Consider the following 15,248-nt stretch of genomic DNA (forward strand, 5'->3'; position numbering starts at 1 on the left):
TATGCTTTTCGTGTATGACAAAAGAAATGTTTCTTTACTGTAAAAAATAAAGATAAAATAAAATAAAATAAAATTGTGAACAAACCACACACAGCGCAGTCTTTTCCACAACGTTACCTGATAAAAGGTACTGCTGAACAGCTAATAAATCCTTGATCATTCCTCTTTCCTTATCATTCATTTCATTTTTTGTATTCACCGTGATGTGGACCCAGATCAAAATAAAGACTCTTGCCATGAAGCATTCAATGTTAAAAAAAGTGCTGAAACTTTCACTGAAGTTGTGTCCATTTGCAAGGGCGACAGTATTGAGTATAGTTCCGCATTTGTTTGGTGTTTATGAATAATGTTAACACACACACACACAAATTCTGTATCACTGCACACACACACACTCACACATTCAGTATCAGTCTATCACTGTACTGTGTACACACACACACACACACTCACAATTTGTATCACAGTACACACACACACAATCTGTATCATTGTACGCACACACTCACACAATCTGTATCACTGTACACACACACACACACAATCTGCATCACTGTACACACACTCACAATCTGTATCATTGTACGCACACACTCACACAATCTGTATCACTGTATACACACACACACACACTCTGTATGATGTGTATCACTGTACACACACACACAATCTGTATCACTGTACACACACACAAACGCACACACACACAGAGCAAAACAACACTCACCTTTCCTGGCCTGCTGAGGGGACGCAGACACAGCCTTCCTCTCTCTGGCGCCGCCGCCATGATTCCCTGGGGTCCTTCCCACCTCCCTGTCCCTCCCCTCCTCCCTGCCCCCCTCCCTCTTCAGTCGCTTGGTCTCGATGATGGTGGCCAGAGCAGAAGGATCTTTCCTCCCTGCACTGCTGCTGCTCAATGGTCGCTTCAGGGAGACACCACCACCACCACCCTTCTGCCCCTCTGGTCTCCTCTCCTCGCTGTCTTTGCCGACGCTCAGTGATCGTTTCATGGCCAGCAACCCACTTCGGTCTCTTTCCGATGCTCTCCTTTCCTCTGTTTCTCTCCCTGTTGATGATCTCCTGCCCTTTTCTTTGTCCTCTGTCTCCTTCCCCGTGGCGGTGGAGCTGCGAGTGGTCATTCGTTCCGGCCCCTTGGCTTTCTTCGAGGCGGCCGCATGCTTGGCACTGGCCCTGGCCCGGGCTTCGGCCTTGGCCTTGGCCAGGGCCGACTTGGCCGCCTTCTTCTTCTGCTCCTCCTCGTACTCTTCCATGTCGGCGTAGCCCGACAGCACCAGCGAGTAGTTGGGGCGCTTGCGGCCCAGGATCTTGGCCAGTGTCTTCAGACGCAGGCTGCTCCGTCTCTTGGGCTTCACCTTGGGTGCTCTGATGCTGCTGCTGTTGTTCTGTGGTGTCTTTCTGGCTGATGATGATGTCCGTCTGCTGTTCACCTTCCTTCTTGTCGTCGTCGTTGTCCTGATGGTGTTTGTTCTGTGACTGTTCCTGGCTCGTTCATCCCGCCTCCTGTCCAGACCCCTCCCCCCTGTCGTCGTCGTTGTCGTCTTGAGCGCCCTCTGTCGTGTCTCCGGCCCCTGGGACTTTCTCAGTTTTTTGGACGCCCCCTCCAGGACCCGGCGCACTGGGGAGGAGCTACAGGACCGCACCTCCCGCTTGCCCCTCGACTGGTCCGGCTCCACCGGCTTGAATGTGCCTGTGGGCACCCTCTGAAAGACACAGTGAAACATGAACGTCTCTGAAAGACACAGTGAAACATTTACGTGCCTGTGGGCACCCTCTGAAAGACACAGTGAAACATGAACGTCTCTGAAAGACACAGTGAAACATTTACGTGCCTGTGGGCACCCTCTGAAAGACACAGTGAAACATTTACATGCCTGTGGGCACCCTCTGAAAGACACAGTGAAACATTTACGTCTCTGAAAGACACAGTGAAACATTTACGTCTCTGAAAGACACAGTGAAACATTTACGTGCCTGTGGGCACCCTCTGAAAGACACAGTGAAACATGAACATCTCTGAAAGACACAGTGAAACATGAACGTCTCTGAAAGATACAGTCAAACATTTACGTGCCTGTGGGCACCCTCTGAAAGGGACAGTGAATCATGAACATGCCTGTGGACACCCTCTGAAAGGGACAGTGAATCATGAACATGCCTGTGGACACCCTCTGAAAGGGACAGTGAATCATGAACATGCCTGTGGACACCCTCTGAAAGGGGCAGTGAAACATTTACGTGCCTGTGGACACCCTCTGAAAGGGACAGTGAATCATGAACATGCCTGTGGACACCCTCTGAAAGGGACAGTGAATCATGAACATGCCTGTGGACACCCTCTGAAAGGGACGGTCAGTAAATCCATATATCTGGAAATGAAGTGCAGGTTCTTGTATGTGTGTCACTTCAAAGCTGTTGTAACTTGTATTCAATTGTATTGCATTACTCTTTTGTCACAACAGATTTCTCTATGTGAAATCAGGCCTGCTCTTCTCAGGGAGAGCACGTCACCACAGTACAGTGCCACCCAATTTTTTTTCCTGCCTGCAAGTGCAAGCCTGTTTATTATAGCAAGGAACAACCATTTTGTTGCTGTGGGTTCTTTTACGTGCGCAAAGTGTATGCATCACAAAGCGCATCAGTTTATGGTCTCAACTGGCTGGCCTCCAGTCCACCACCAGAAAATACTGCCTGGTGTTGGGTTCAATCCTGCCTTCCATTATAATTTACAATACATGCACTCACACATGCACAGACAAGCACATACAATTTCTTTTCTCTTTAGTCGATCTCTCTCTCTGTGTCTCACATCCAATAATGGGAAAAAAAAAGGGAAATTAAAAAACAAAACAAAACAGAATTCTAACAACACTCAGCAGACAATCAATGCTATAAAATAAGCATACACAAACCTAAAACAAAAAAGAAATAAAGAGGAAGACATTTTCTTGTTTTCAAGGCAAACTGAAACCAAAAACAAATAAAAAGATACAGCAAGATTATCAGGCGCAGCAGAGGACAGAGCATTCCTTGGCGTAAAAACACACTACATAATCCAAATAAACTTTGATGTGGTTAAATAGTTTTTATTTGATAGGATCTGGTCAAGACAATCAATCAAATCACTTCCAAAAATCACACAATGAAATGCCGTCAACCCACAATACCAAAGGGAATCAAAATTCACTCCGTTCTTTCAATTATCAATGACATGCACGAACGTACGCACAGACACACGCACATACACAATATGACCCAAGATTAAAAAAAAGTTTTTTTGTGATAAGGTGATTGTGGAAAGCAGACAGTAAACAAAAGTGAACCCCAATGGAATGCAGATGTGCAATATTAAAACAACAACAACAACTGTAATCAGTGTAAACCTATGCGAAAGACAAAGAGCAAGGACGGAGAAGTAAGTACAACAAACAGATCATGCAAACAGATAATGTGATATCAACACTCATATCAGTACATACATCAAACAACAACAATGAACCAAGCAGATTACACTGATTAATAGCCACCAACATGCACAGTAAACAGGTCTTACCTTCTGATGAATCACTTATCGATTAACTGACATTCACTGAGGATTATAAAAAAAAAAAAAAAAAAGAAGAAGAAGAAGAAGAAGAGAAAACAACAGAAAACAAAAGAGTCTAAATCAATATGTGTATACTTCACACCCGGTGTACTTATTCATGGTGAAATCAAGCTTGCCACAAACAGGAACACAGTATCTCCTTCAATTTCTTGCAATAATTTGCTGTTTGACTATGAGAAAACACTTCCTTTCCCTCTTTCAATTGCAATTTTTTTCTCTCTTTGTCTAGTTTTATTCTTTTCAAATTTTTTTCTTTATTTCTAATCATTTTGCAAATCATACGAGATTGATGTAACGAGCTGAAAGAGAAAATTAGTTTAGACAAATTAAAAAAACAACTATTTCTCATTTCTTATCCCATCATTACTTTTTGCGTGCAAACACTTGTCTTTTAAAGCTTTGTAACACCTCAGTCAATGTCTCTGAAAGTTTTGTAGATAATAACACAATATCATTTTAAATTGCATCCCATCCCTCTCATAAATGATACTGTCTCATTTTATACCCGTGTACCTGCCCCCCCCCCCCCCCCCCCACACACAATGCACAAATACACAACATGCACGCATGCTAGCAACTAATGCAAGCAACGCAAGACACCACAAACTAACAGGGGTACCTGTCTGTTTAATAAGCACACATTGTGGTGTGTGTGTGCGTGTGTGTGTGTGTGTGCGCGCGGCGCGCAGATCAATGTGTATGTGGGTGCATGCACTTAGCATCTCCACACATAACCTGTGTGCCAGCATGCATGTGTGAGTGACTCACCGAGTGCCGACAGAAAAAAAGGAGAGAGACCGTACATGTGGCAAACAACAAACCAAGAAAGCAAGCACACCATTCACATGCAGTCAGTTTCCCTTCAGTTTTACGCCACAAATACCCCCCCACCCCCACCACCCGCAAACACAAAGGTAACAAGACACAGACACCAACAACAGAAACTTCCTCCACTGCTTTCTCCCTCACTTGTCATGTTCACCCTCAATAGCTTACTTCTTCACTGAGCGGGAAATCTCTCAAAACACTGCCGGATACTGATCATAGTGTGTTCCTGTCTGGTCAACAGTCTAAAAAGTTCTGAACAGTGGTGATTTTTGGGGGTTCTGTTTTTTTTTTTCTAAAACAGCAAACCAACAAAGGGTGAAGAAGAGGAAGAAGAAGAAAAGTAAAGGAAAACTGAAAAGAGAAGAAAAGAAAAGAAAAGAAAAGAAGAAGCCATGCACAACCAACCTTGCAGCAGAGAGAAATTGGGGAGTGAGAGGAGGACGGGGGGCTGGGGGTAGAGGAGGGGTGTCCTGAACACTTCACTACTGCCGCTCCCCCCACCACACATCCGTGGGAGCAAACTGCCTGCCTGCCACGTCCAGCCCCTGGTCAATGCGTCGTCCACCCCATGGCTGGAGACAGCGTTCCTGTTGGACATGAACTTCAGGGAAAGACTGGACGGCTGGGGAGGGGGTGGTGCTGTCACCACGCTGCATCCCTCCTGTGCCGTCAACACCATCCCTGTCTGGCTGGGTGTGACCACAGTGATCCGTCTGCTGTCTTTTGTCCGTGAAGGTTCAAACCCTGTTTTTGTGGCTGACAACTGCCACGATGGACTGATGTCTGTGGGGACAACGTTATTCACAGCTTCCAGCACCGGTCGGTTTCTGGAAGTCTGCGGCTGATCGCAGAGCTCATGTTTACCACCTGCCGGTGACTGGTTTACAGTGACATCACTCTGTAACGTTTCCTGATTTCCTACGGATTTACCGATACTTTCTTGGAGGGGGGATCGTTTTTCTGATCTTGTTCCGTCATCTACCTGTGTCCTCTCTGCTGCACTGATATGGGTCAGCTGTAGTGACTGGTTTTCCTTTCCCATGGATAAAGGCATTTTACAAGATGGACAGTGGTCAGTCTCTGGCAGCTTACTGCCTGCACAATCCACGTTTGTCTGGCTGAAGTGCACACGACAGTGTCCACACATACAGGTGAAGGCTACCTTCTGGTAGGATGGGTACGACGGATCTGAACAATACACGTTGAAGCTACTGAGTGGGGAAGTGTTGACCTGAACAGTGTGTGACTCTCCTGGTTTTCTGTGTGCAGTCACTTCATCATGGACACTGCCTGGTTCCAGTCCTGTCGGGGAGGACTCTGGCTGGACAGTCTTTTGCCCGCACACCGTACCTGAACCTCCGCCCTCCTTTCCCCGTTGTGAAGAGAGGCGTTCACTGAGACCCTGCAGAACACTAAAGGAAGACGACGTCAGAGCAGGGGAGTAGAAATCTACTGCGTTGTCATCCGAACCTTCTCCGTCCTCGTCTGTTCCGTACGCAATTGTGGCGTCAGAATCATAGCAATCAGTGGCATTCTCTGAGGTATTGTCTTCATCAGCAAATTTACCACCGTCACCATCCTCCTCCTGACCATGAGAGACAGGTGTTTCATCACCGCCACACACCACATCAGCAGAACCAGGCGATGGTGTACTGTGGGTTTCACAGAAAACTCCCACACCAAACCCTGGTGACTTGGCTGGTTGTGGGACTGCTGATGATGCTGTTGTTGCTGATAATGCTTGTGCTGATGATGGTGGTGTTGCTGATGATGTTGGTGTTGCTGATGATGGTGTTGATGACGATGTTGGTGTTGCTGATGATGTTGGTGTTGCTGATGATGGTGTTGATGATGTTGGTATTGTTGACAATGTTGGTGCTGATGATGATGCTGGTGTTGCTGACGATGGTGCTGGTGTTGCTGATGACAATGCCGGTGTTGCAGTGTCTGTTGATGACTGTGTGTTCCCCCCTCCATGCGGACAGCGAGAGACGACAGGTCTGTGAGCGAGGAACAGCCCACCCTTCCCTCTTGACAAGGCGTTACAAGTTCCCACACTTTCTCCACCTTCTGTACACAACACACAGCCGACAGACAGCCTGGCGAAGGCACCAGTCAAAGAGTCAACGTCACAGATACGATGCGGGCACTGGAGGAACCCATGACGCTCTCCCTTCCTGGGCTCCACATCACTGGCTGGATCTTCGTCAGAAGGACCAGCGTCTGTCTCGTTCCTGTCCACCTGCAGAGCCGAGATGACAGAGCTGCCATACCTCACGTCGCAGTCCACCGAGCCGCACCCCTCACACGACGGCCGGAACACCTGCTGAAGGCACCGGGGGGCGGTCTGGGAAAAGCTCATGTGAGCGACCATTTCTTTGAGGGTCCGCTTCTGTTTCTCAAACGTCTGTTGCATCTTGTCAAACGCTCTACCTTCCGGCTTCTTACAGCCCTGCGTTTCTAGTCGTGATGAGTACATCATCATCTTTCTGTAAGTCCTTTTGATCCAGCGGCGAGGCACGCTTCTGCTGCTTCTCTTCTTGATGCATTTCTTCAGTAAGCGAATATGTTCAACAAGGCTCTTGCTTGCTTTCTGTATTTTCTTCATTCGCTTTTTGTGGTCTCTCTGTAGGTTCTTCATGACTCTAGTTCCGTTCTGTGTGCTGTGCTGATCCACTGTTGTGCAGGCTGGAGTATCAGTGTCCTGTGAGCTCTGTCCCGTCATCTCCACAGCACAATGCCCCTCCTGTGGCTCGGACAATCCACTGTCACAACCACCATGCTGCTGTCCGGGGACTGGACCTTCCTGCAGAGTGGCGCTACTTTCCTCCCTTTCTTGTCTCCCACCTGTGAAGTCACTGCCAGTACCGTCCTGTCCCTTTTCTTGTTTTACACCTGGCGAATCACTGCCATTACCTTCCCCCGCTTTCTCACAGGACTGCGAAGACAGCTCTGTTGTGGTCACTTTCTTAGAAATACGGGCCAACCTCTTCTTCGCAAACCGACCTGGAACTGCAGGTTTTTTAAACACGCCGTCTGAAGACATTCCACCGTTGTTCATGCTATCCAGACATGCCTGCTGGGCCAGCTCACCAAAAGAGATGGCCTCCACTCTCCAAAAGGGCTTTCCCAGCTCCTCTGCTGTGCTTCCTGTCTTCTCTGGCCTACGTTCTGGTTTGTTACCCTTGACAGCACCACCTTCTGATTCACTGCCACTCTCCTCTATCTTTATCTTCTTTATACCCACGGTAACCTTGTCAAGATGACTTCTGGCAGCCTTCCTCTTCATCTCAAAACCGCGCTTGCTCCTTCCTACTTTAGACAACTGAAATTATGCCAACACAAAGCCATGTAATGGTGATTTTTTTTTCTTCAATATATTTAAAAAAAAAAATACATATTTCATTTGACAACATAATATTTGACCCAGAATACATACTCTGTTATTGTAGTTGGTTTTTTTTCCATTTCTCATAACACAATATTAGATATCATTGATCTGATAAACTACGAAAAGCAGTAAAAAAAAAAAAAAAAAAAAAAAAAAAAAAAAAAAAAAGCAACAAAGAAGAAATACAAATAAAGCTGAAGCCAGTGAAAGAAAGCTATTTCTAGATATATAAATGTTTTACAACTGATGATTACAGTAGTTGTTATATTAAATCATTCAAGAGGATTTTCCTGAGTAAATCCAAACACCTCCCCCTCCCCCTTATAAAATAATACACTACGGTGGGACAGTATGTTTGCCCAAGAACATTAGGTAATTTGTAACCTTGGGCAAGTAACATAACCCCTCTTGTGCCAAGTTCCTTCCAATTTCAAACTATCAAAGACTTCAAGTTAAACAAGAGAAACCGTTCTTGTCATACAGACTGATAACAGCAAATAATACAACAATAATCCATATCCAGGCTTCTCTCATCCAAAAAATGAAAATGTGTATCTGATCACTTGGCATTTTGTCCCATACAATATATTCACTACCATAATTTGAATTTTGTCCCATTCAAAACAATTTCATGTTTTTATTTTGTTCCATACAAAGTATTCTTTGTAATTTTTGAGAATCCTTTTTTGCTCTCCAGACTTTGCTTGAAGAATACCAATCTGTAGATAAATATATATATATATTTCCCCATTATTTTGTTCCTTTTAAGTTATATTCGTAAACTGGATTTGCTACTTTGATCTGCCACCCTCTAGTAACAAAAGTAAGTGCTGCCAACCACCTTCATCTAAATTACTTGAGTAGAGAGCTTATTCTCCCTAAACTTTGAAACTGTACAGTTACATTGTTATCTGTACTGCATTACAACCTTGTCTGCATGCTTTTAGTAAACCCTGTTTGGAATGAACACAGAAGGGGCTAAACAGTGTCCTGAGTTTGTGACAAATCATCACATGCTATCTGTCATTACTGTTACTGCATTTTCTGACAAACACTGAGGGACTGATTTGTACATAATTTATACTCGACTGTTTATTCTCATGTACTTAAAATGACACCTACCAGTACAGGTACCAACACATACCCCTTAATGAAACAACGTCCACCCCTTACCTAAATCTTCACTAAGCCATGCCATGATGATAACATGCAAGTACTCACACCACACAATGCACAGTTTAAGTTCCAAAATAAAACACACAACGGAAACGAGCACAAAAAAAGCCAGCTGAATGAAAAGCAGACAACAGCTATAATCAAGAGACCTATACACAGAAAAGCAGAATAAACTGGGCGTTATTGTACTGTGCAACCAGGCAAGCTACACCAAAAAAAAGAGGCAGACAGTGAAAATAAGCCATTCCCATGGGAAAGAGTTTGAAAGAGTGCTAATGCTATACAAGGGCTACTCAGTTGCCGCACTTTTTTTCTTTCCCTTTTTTTCATTCAATTCTTTATGCTTTTACCAAAGCAGAGTTACTGCCAACCACATGCTGAGAGTTTTTGAATAAAAATTTATTTTTCTACCCCTGGAGAATGGTAAATTGTCTTAACTCTGCCACAACTCCTTTATCAGAATCTGTATTGATCCATGGTACTTTCAAACTGAAAGTGTAACCAGAGGAAAAAGCTTTTTTGACCATTTCAAACCTCAGATTTCACAGTATGTACTCAGTTCATTCAAAAACCTCGGTTACTTGTCACATTGTCAAGCCATAGAAACACAATGTTCTTGTGTCTTTTTTTTGGTTTTTTGTTTGTTTTGTTTTACATAAAACTTTAAATTAATAAGAAAATACTGAAATGTAAACTGTTGTTCCAGATCAGACTTCATACAAATAATGTCTCAACTGATATACTTCTCATGGAACTGCACTTGTTCCTTTTCAAAAATAACACTATTGTTGACTCACAGGACAAACTTTTCTCCAACGTCTTAAAGCCCTTATCTATCAGTACCTAACTGTTCCTTTCATAAAAAAACAACAACAACAAATGGAAGCCAAGAACAGATTAAGCAAGGTCACTGAAGCAAGCACACAGAACACAAACAATAACAGCACATTTTTTTTTTTTTTTTGGTGTTTGTTATGACTGGAAATAGAACTGTCTCCACCGTGCAAAGCGTTACACGAAAAAAGCATACCTGTTGCTGCCCTTGACCCTGGCAATGACTCCCCCTGATCTTACTGGTGCGCAGAGGGGAGGGAGCAGCAGGGGTTTTGTATGGGGTTAGGCCGGGTGAGTTGCCGTTTCGCTCAAGCGCAAGCTTCCCCGCGGGAGAAAACCTTAGAAAGCTGGAAGGCAAGCATTTGACGGAGGCCGATTTTTTAGCGGGCGTGAAATCCCCAAACACAAGCCTGGGTCCCGAAGGCGAGGGGGTCTTTTCCGGGGTGTAGAGGTATTTCTTGCTATGCTGGGAAGGCGGGGTGGAGCCAGAGTGAAGTACCTTTCGGGTGAGGCCCTGACGCAGGCTGACGATGCCCCTAGCCGTCTCTGGGGTGCCGGCGCTGGCTCTGGCTGCCTTTCTGCTGGCCGCCAGCAGTCTGAAGGGCTGTGACCGACACAGCAACACAACACACTGTATTATGGGTTCTGTGCTACCGCTGATATGTATGGGGAAACAGCACACTGTATTTTGTGTTCTGTGCTACCGCTGATATGTATGGGGAAACAGCACACTGTATTTTGTGTTCTGTGCTACCCCTGATATGTATGGGGAAACAGCACACTGTATTTTGTGTTCTGTGCTACCGCTGACATGTATGGGGAAACAGCACACTGTATTTTGTGTTCTGTGCTACCACTGATACGTATGGGGAAACAGCACACTGTATTTTGTGTTCTGTGCTACCGCTGATATCTATAGAGAAACAGCACAGTGTGTGTGTACTGATATCTATAGAGAAACAGCACACTGTATTTTGTGTTCTATGGTACTGCTGATATCTACAGAGAAACAGTACACTGTATTTTGTATTCTATGGTACTGCTGTAATCTATAGAGAAACAGCACACTGTATTTTGTGTTCTATGGTACTGCTGATATCTACAGAGAAACAGCACACTGTATTTTGTATTCTATGGTACTGCTGATATCTACAGAGAAACCGCACACTGTATTTTGTGTTCTATGGTACTGCTGATATCTACAGAGAAACCGCACACTGTATTTTGTGTTCTGTGGTACTGCTGTAATCTATAGAGAAACAGCACACTGTATTTTGTGTTCTATGGTACTGCTGATATCTACAGAGAAACAGCACACTGTATTTTGTATTCTATGGTACTGCTGATATCTACAGAGAAACCGCACACTGTATTTTGTGTTCTATGGTACTGCTGATATTTACAGAGAAACTGCACACTGTATTTTGTGTTCTGTACTACTGCTGATATGTATGGGGCAACAAGACAATACACTATATTATGTGTTTGGCACTACTACTGATATTTATGCGCAAAACAACAGTCTGAAGGGCTGTCGCGGACACAGCAACATAACACACTGTTATGTGTTCTGTACTCCTACTGAGTGATATCCATGGGGAAAACAACACACTGTATTATGTGTTCTGTACTCCAGCTGATATCCATGGGGAAAACAACACACTGTATTATGTGTTCTGTACTCCAGCTGATATCCATGGGGGAAATGACACACTGTATTATGTGTTCTGTACTCCAGCTGATATCCATTGGGGAAACAACACACTGTATTATGTGTTCTGTACTCCAGCTGATATCCATGGGGAAAACAACACACTGTATTATGTGTTCTGTACTCCAGCTGATATCCATGGGGGAAAACAACACACTGTATTATGTGTTCTGTACTCCAGCTGATATCCATGGGGAAAACAACACACTGTATTATGTGTTCTGTACTCCAGCTGATATCCATGGGGGAAACAACACACTGTATTATGTGTTCTGTACTCCAGCTGATATCCATGGGGGAAAACAACACACTGTATTATGTGTTCTGTACTCCAGCTGATATCCATGGGGAAAACAACACACTGTATAATGTGTTCTGTACTCCAGCTGATATCCATGGGGGAAACAACACACTGTATTATGTGTTCTGTACTCCAGCTGATATCCATGGGGGAAAACACACTGTATTATGTGTTCTGTACTCCAGCTGATATCCATGGGGGAAACAACACACTGTATTATGTGTTCTGTACTCCAGCTGATATCCATGGGGGAAACAACACACTGTATTATGTGTTCTGTACTCCAGCTGATATCCATGGGGGAAACAACACACTGTATTATGTGTTCTGTACTCCAGCTGATATCCATGGGGGAAACAACACACTGTATTATGTGTTCTGTACTCCAGCTGATATCCATGGGGGAAATGACACACTGTATTATGTGTTCTGTACTCCAGCTGATATCCACTGGGAAAACGACACACTGTATTATGTGTTCTGTACTCCAGCTGATATCCACGGGGGAAAACAACACACTGTATAATGTATTCTGTACTCCAGCTGATATCCATGGGGAAAACAACACACTGTATTATGTGTTCTGTACTCCAGCTGATATCCATGGGGGAAACAACACACTGTATTATGTGTTCTGTACTCCAGCTGATATCCATGGGGAAAACAACACACTGTATAATGTGTTCTGTACTCCAGCTGATATCCATGGGGGAAACAACACACTGTATTTTGTGTTCTGTACTCCAGCTGATATCCATGGGGGAAACAACACACTGTATTTTGTGTTCTGTACTCCAGTTGTTATCTATAGAGAAACTGTACTCTTACTGATATGTACTTAGAACCAACAAGACAATACAATGCATTATGTGTTCTGTATTCCTACTGATATTCACCGGGGAACAACAACACAACACACTGTTTCTATTTTGTGTTCTGTACTCTTGCTGATATGTATTGAGAAACAGCAATACACTGCATTATGTGTTCTGTACTCCTACTGATATCTATGGGGGAAACAACAACATAACGTACTATTTGTATTATGCCTACTGTACTCCTACTGATATTCAAAGTGAAACAACAACACAACACACTGTCTGTATTATGTGTTCTGTAGTCCTACAGGTGATCATGGGGGAAGCAACGATACAACCAACTACCATGCTGAGAAAGTTGCACATGTCACAACGAATAAGTCATAAATCTTTATAAACAGAAAAACCAATAACTTAAAAATACTATTCCATAAAAAAAAGAAAAAAAGAAAAATGTTGTGTGCTATCCCCCCAGCTCAGCTGCCAATACAGACAGTCTGTGAGGGTGTGGGTTCGAATCCCGCTCTAGCCCTTTCTCCCAACTTTGACTGGTAAAATCAAACTGAGCGCCCAGTCTTTCGGACGAGGCGATAAATCGAGGTCCCTTATGCAGCACGCACTTGGCGCACTTCTTCTTCTTCTTCTGCGTTCGTGGGCTGCAACTCCCACGTTCACTCGCATGTACACAAGTGGGCTTTTACGTGCATGACCGTTTTTACCCCGCCATGTAGGCAGCCATACTCCGCTTTCGGGGGTGTGCATGCTGGGTATGTTCTTGTTTCCATAACCCACCGAACGCTGACATGGATTACAGGATCTTTAACGTGCGTATTTGATCTTCTGCATGCCTTTACACACGAAGGGGGTTCAGGCACTAGCAGGTCTGCACATATGTTGACCTGGGAGATCGTAAAAATCCCCACCCTTTACCCACCAGGCGCCGTCACCGTGATTCGAACCCGGGACCCTCAGATTGAAAGTCCAACACTTTAACCCCTAGGCTGCCTGCATGACGAGATAACTCGTCATGGCAAGCATGTATGCTTCGCTGCCTGCATGACGAGATAACTCGTCATCGAAATATTCTGACTTTTCCCTGGTTTGCATTCACTTCCTTGGCAAAAAATGTGGTAGCGTTAGCCTGGGGAATCTCTCTAGATTCTATTCATAGCTAGAAACCCCATCTACGTCATGAAGCAGTCCTTTATTTGAACGTTTTGGTTGGGTCACTGTCCAAGTGTTTGCCTGACTTCTCTCCTCGCTCGCTCAACAAAATGTCGGACTGACGCCGTGCTCAAGACGTGCGATCGTGACGAACTAAATCAACCATGATTTCTTTCTTTAGCTGATGCTCAGAAAGAATTGAAGCGTAAATTCGAAGGAGAAGATAGAGATGAACATTTATAGGACGATCTGATAGAAAATAAAGGGAGTAATCAAGAGAGTGGCCAAGATGCGACTGTCAGTGAGTGATGCCGGCTGTACAGATGTTAGCAGACGACAGATGACCGAATTAGCAGCAGAGCGATATTCTTGGCACACAGCCAACGCGGTCTGATGAGAACTGAATCAAGTGACCGTGTGAGAGGGGTGAGGAGGAAGGGGGTGGAGACTGAGGGGGCGTGGCCTCACATCCATCTTATCACTTGGAGAAGTCACAATGTATTGTGTATCTATCTCTTAAAAAAAACATATATATTGTGGTTGTTCTAGTATGATTTTGTGTTTGCAGATATCCATTTGTCCAGAAAATATGATGTTTTTGTGCAAATTACCTGACTAATGTTTGTAATTAACAAGTTGAAAATGTGACAAAAAACAAAACACTGATTTCAAAACAACAGCATGTCACTAAAAATATATAAAATGGGAAAACAGCATGTGTTTTGTATTCTTTATTCATTTACCTTTCAGAAAATATATACTTTTATGGGTCTTTCTCCAATAACAAAGAGCACAGAATTTTTGGAAAATTTATACCCGTTTTTTGTGAAAAAACCCTGGCAAATAGATTTCACTTAAATCTTATTTTCCTGGCAGCGAAAGGGTTAACCACTCGGCTATTGCGCCCGTCACTTGTCTTCCGGAAAAAATTATGTAAAAAGAAATCCACTCTGATAGGTACACAAATATATATAAGCATGCACTCAAGGCCTGACAAGCGTTATGCTGCTGTCAGGCATCTGCAAAGCAGATGTGGTGTAGCGTATGTGGATGCGTCCGAACATGGTGACGCCTCCTCGAGAAAGTGACACTGAAATGGACGAATACCGTGGACAAGGGGCTGGTTATCTCCACCAGCTCCTCGTTGACGTTGCTGCCGCTGCTGGACGACTCGGGGGTGCTCTCTCTTGTCTGCTCGCTCTGCGCGCCCTGTTCGCCGGGGACCGGCGTGCGGGGCCGACTGCTGCCCTCCTCCATGGACGACTCGTCACGGGCAAAGTTAAAGTAGTCCAGGTTGGGAGGCAAGAGGCGAGACCCTGGGCAGAGATCGTTAATGAAAATAAAATCATCTTCTTCTTCGTTTGTGGGATGCAACTCCCATGCTCACTCGCAACTACACG

At 44.4% G+C, this 15,248-nt stretch overlaps 1 protein-coding gene across 3 annotated transcripts in view; it reads right to left on the reverse strand.

Annotated features, from left to right (window-relative positions):
* Positions 1 to 15,248, reverse strand: part of LOC143286009 (protein Jumonji-like) — a 44,967-nt gene that overhangs the window by 24,480 nt on the left and 5,239 nt on the right. For 2 of the 3 annotated variants that reach the window (XM_076593505.1, XM_076593506.1), the window contains exons 5-7: positions 14,956 to 15,164; positions 10,051 to 10,458; positions 728 to 1,721 (exon numbers count right to left, since the gene is read on the reverse strand). In XM_076593505.1, the coding sequence (XP_076449620.1) occupies positions 728 to 1,721; positions 10,051 to 10,458; positions 14,956 to 15,164 (1,611 nt within the window). The remainder of the gene's footprint in view (positions 1 to 727; positions 1,722 to 10,050; positions 10,459 to 14,955; positions 15,165 to 15,248) is intronic. The other variant, XM_076593507.1, reaches the window with a different exon arrangement.

This window comes from Babylonia areolata, chromosome 9 (assembly GCF_041734735.1).
Source record: "Babylonia areolata isolate BAREFJ2019XMU chromosome 9, ASM4173473v1, whole genome shotgun sequence".
Classification (NCBI taxonomy): domain Eukaryota; kingdom Metazoa; phylum Mollusca; class Gastropoda; order Neogastropoda; family Buccinidae; genus Babylonia; species Babylonia areolata.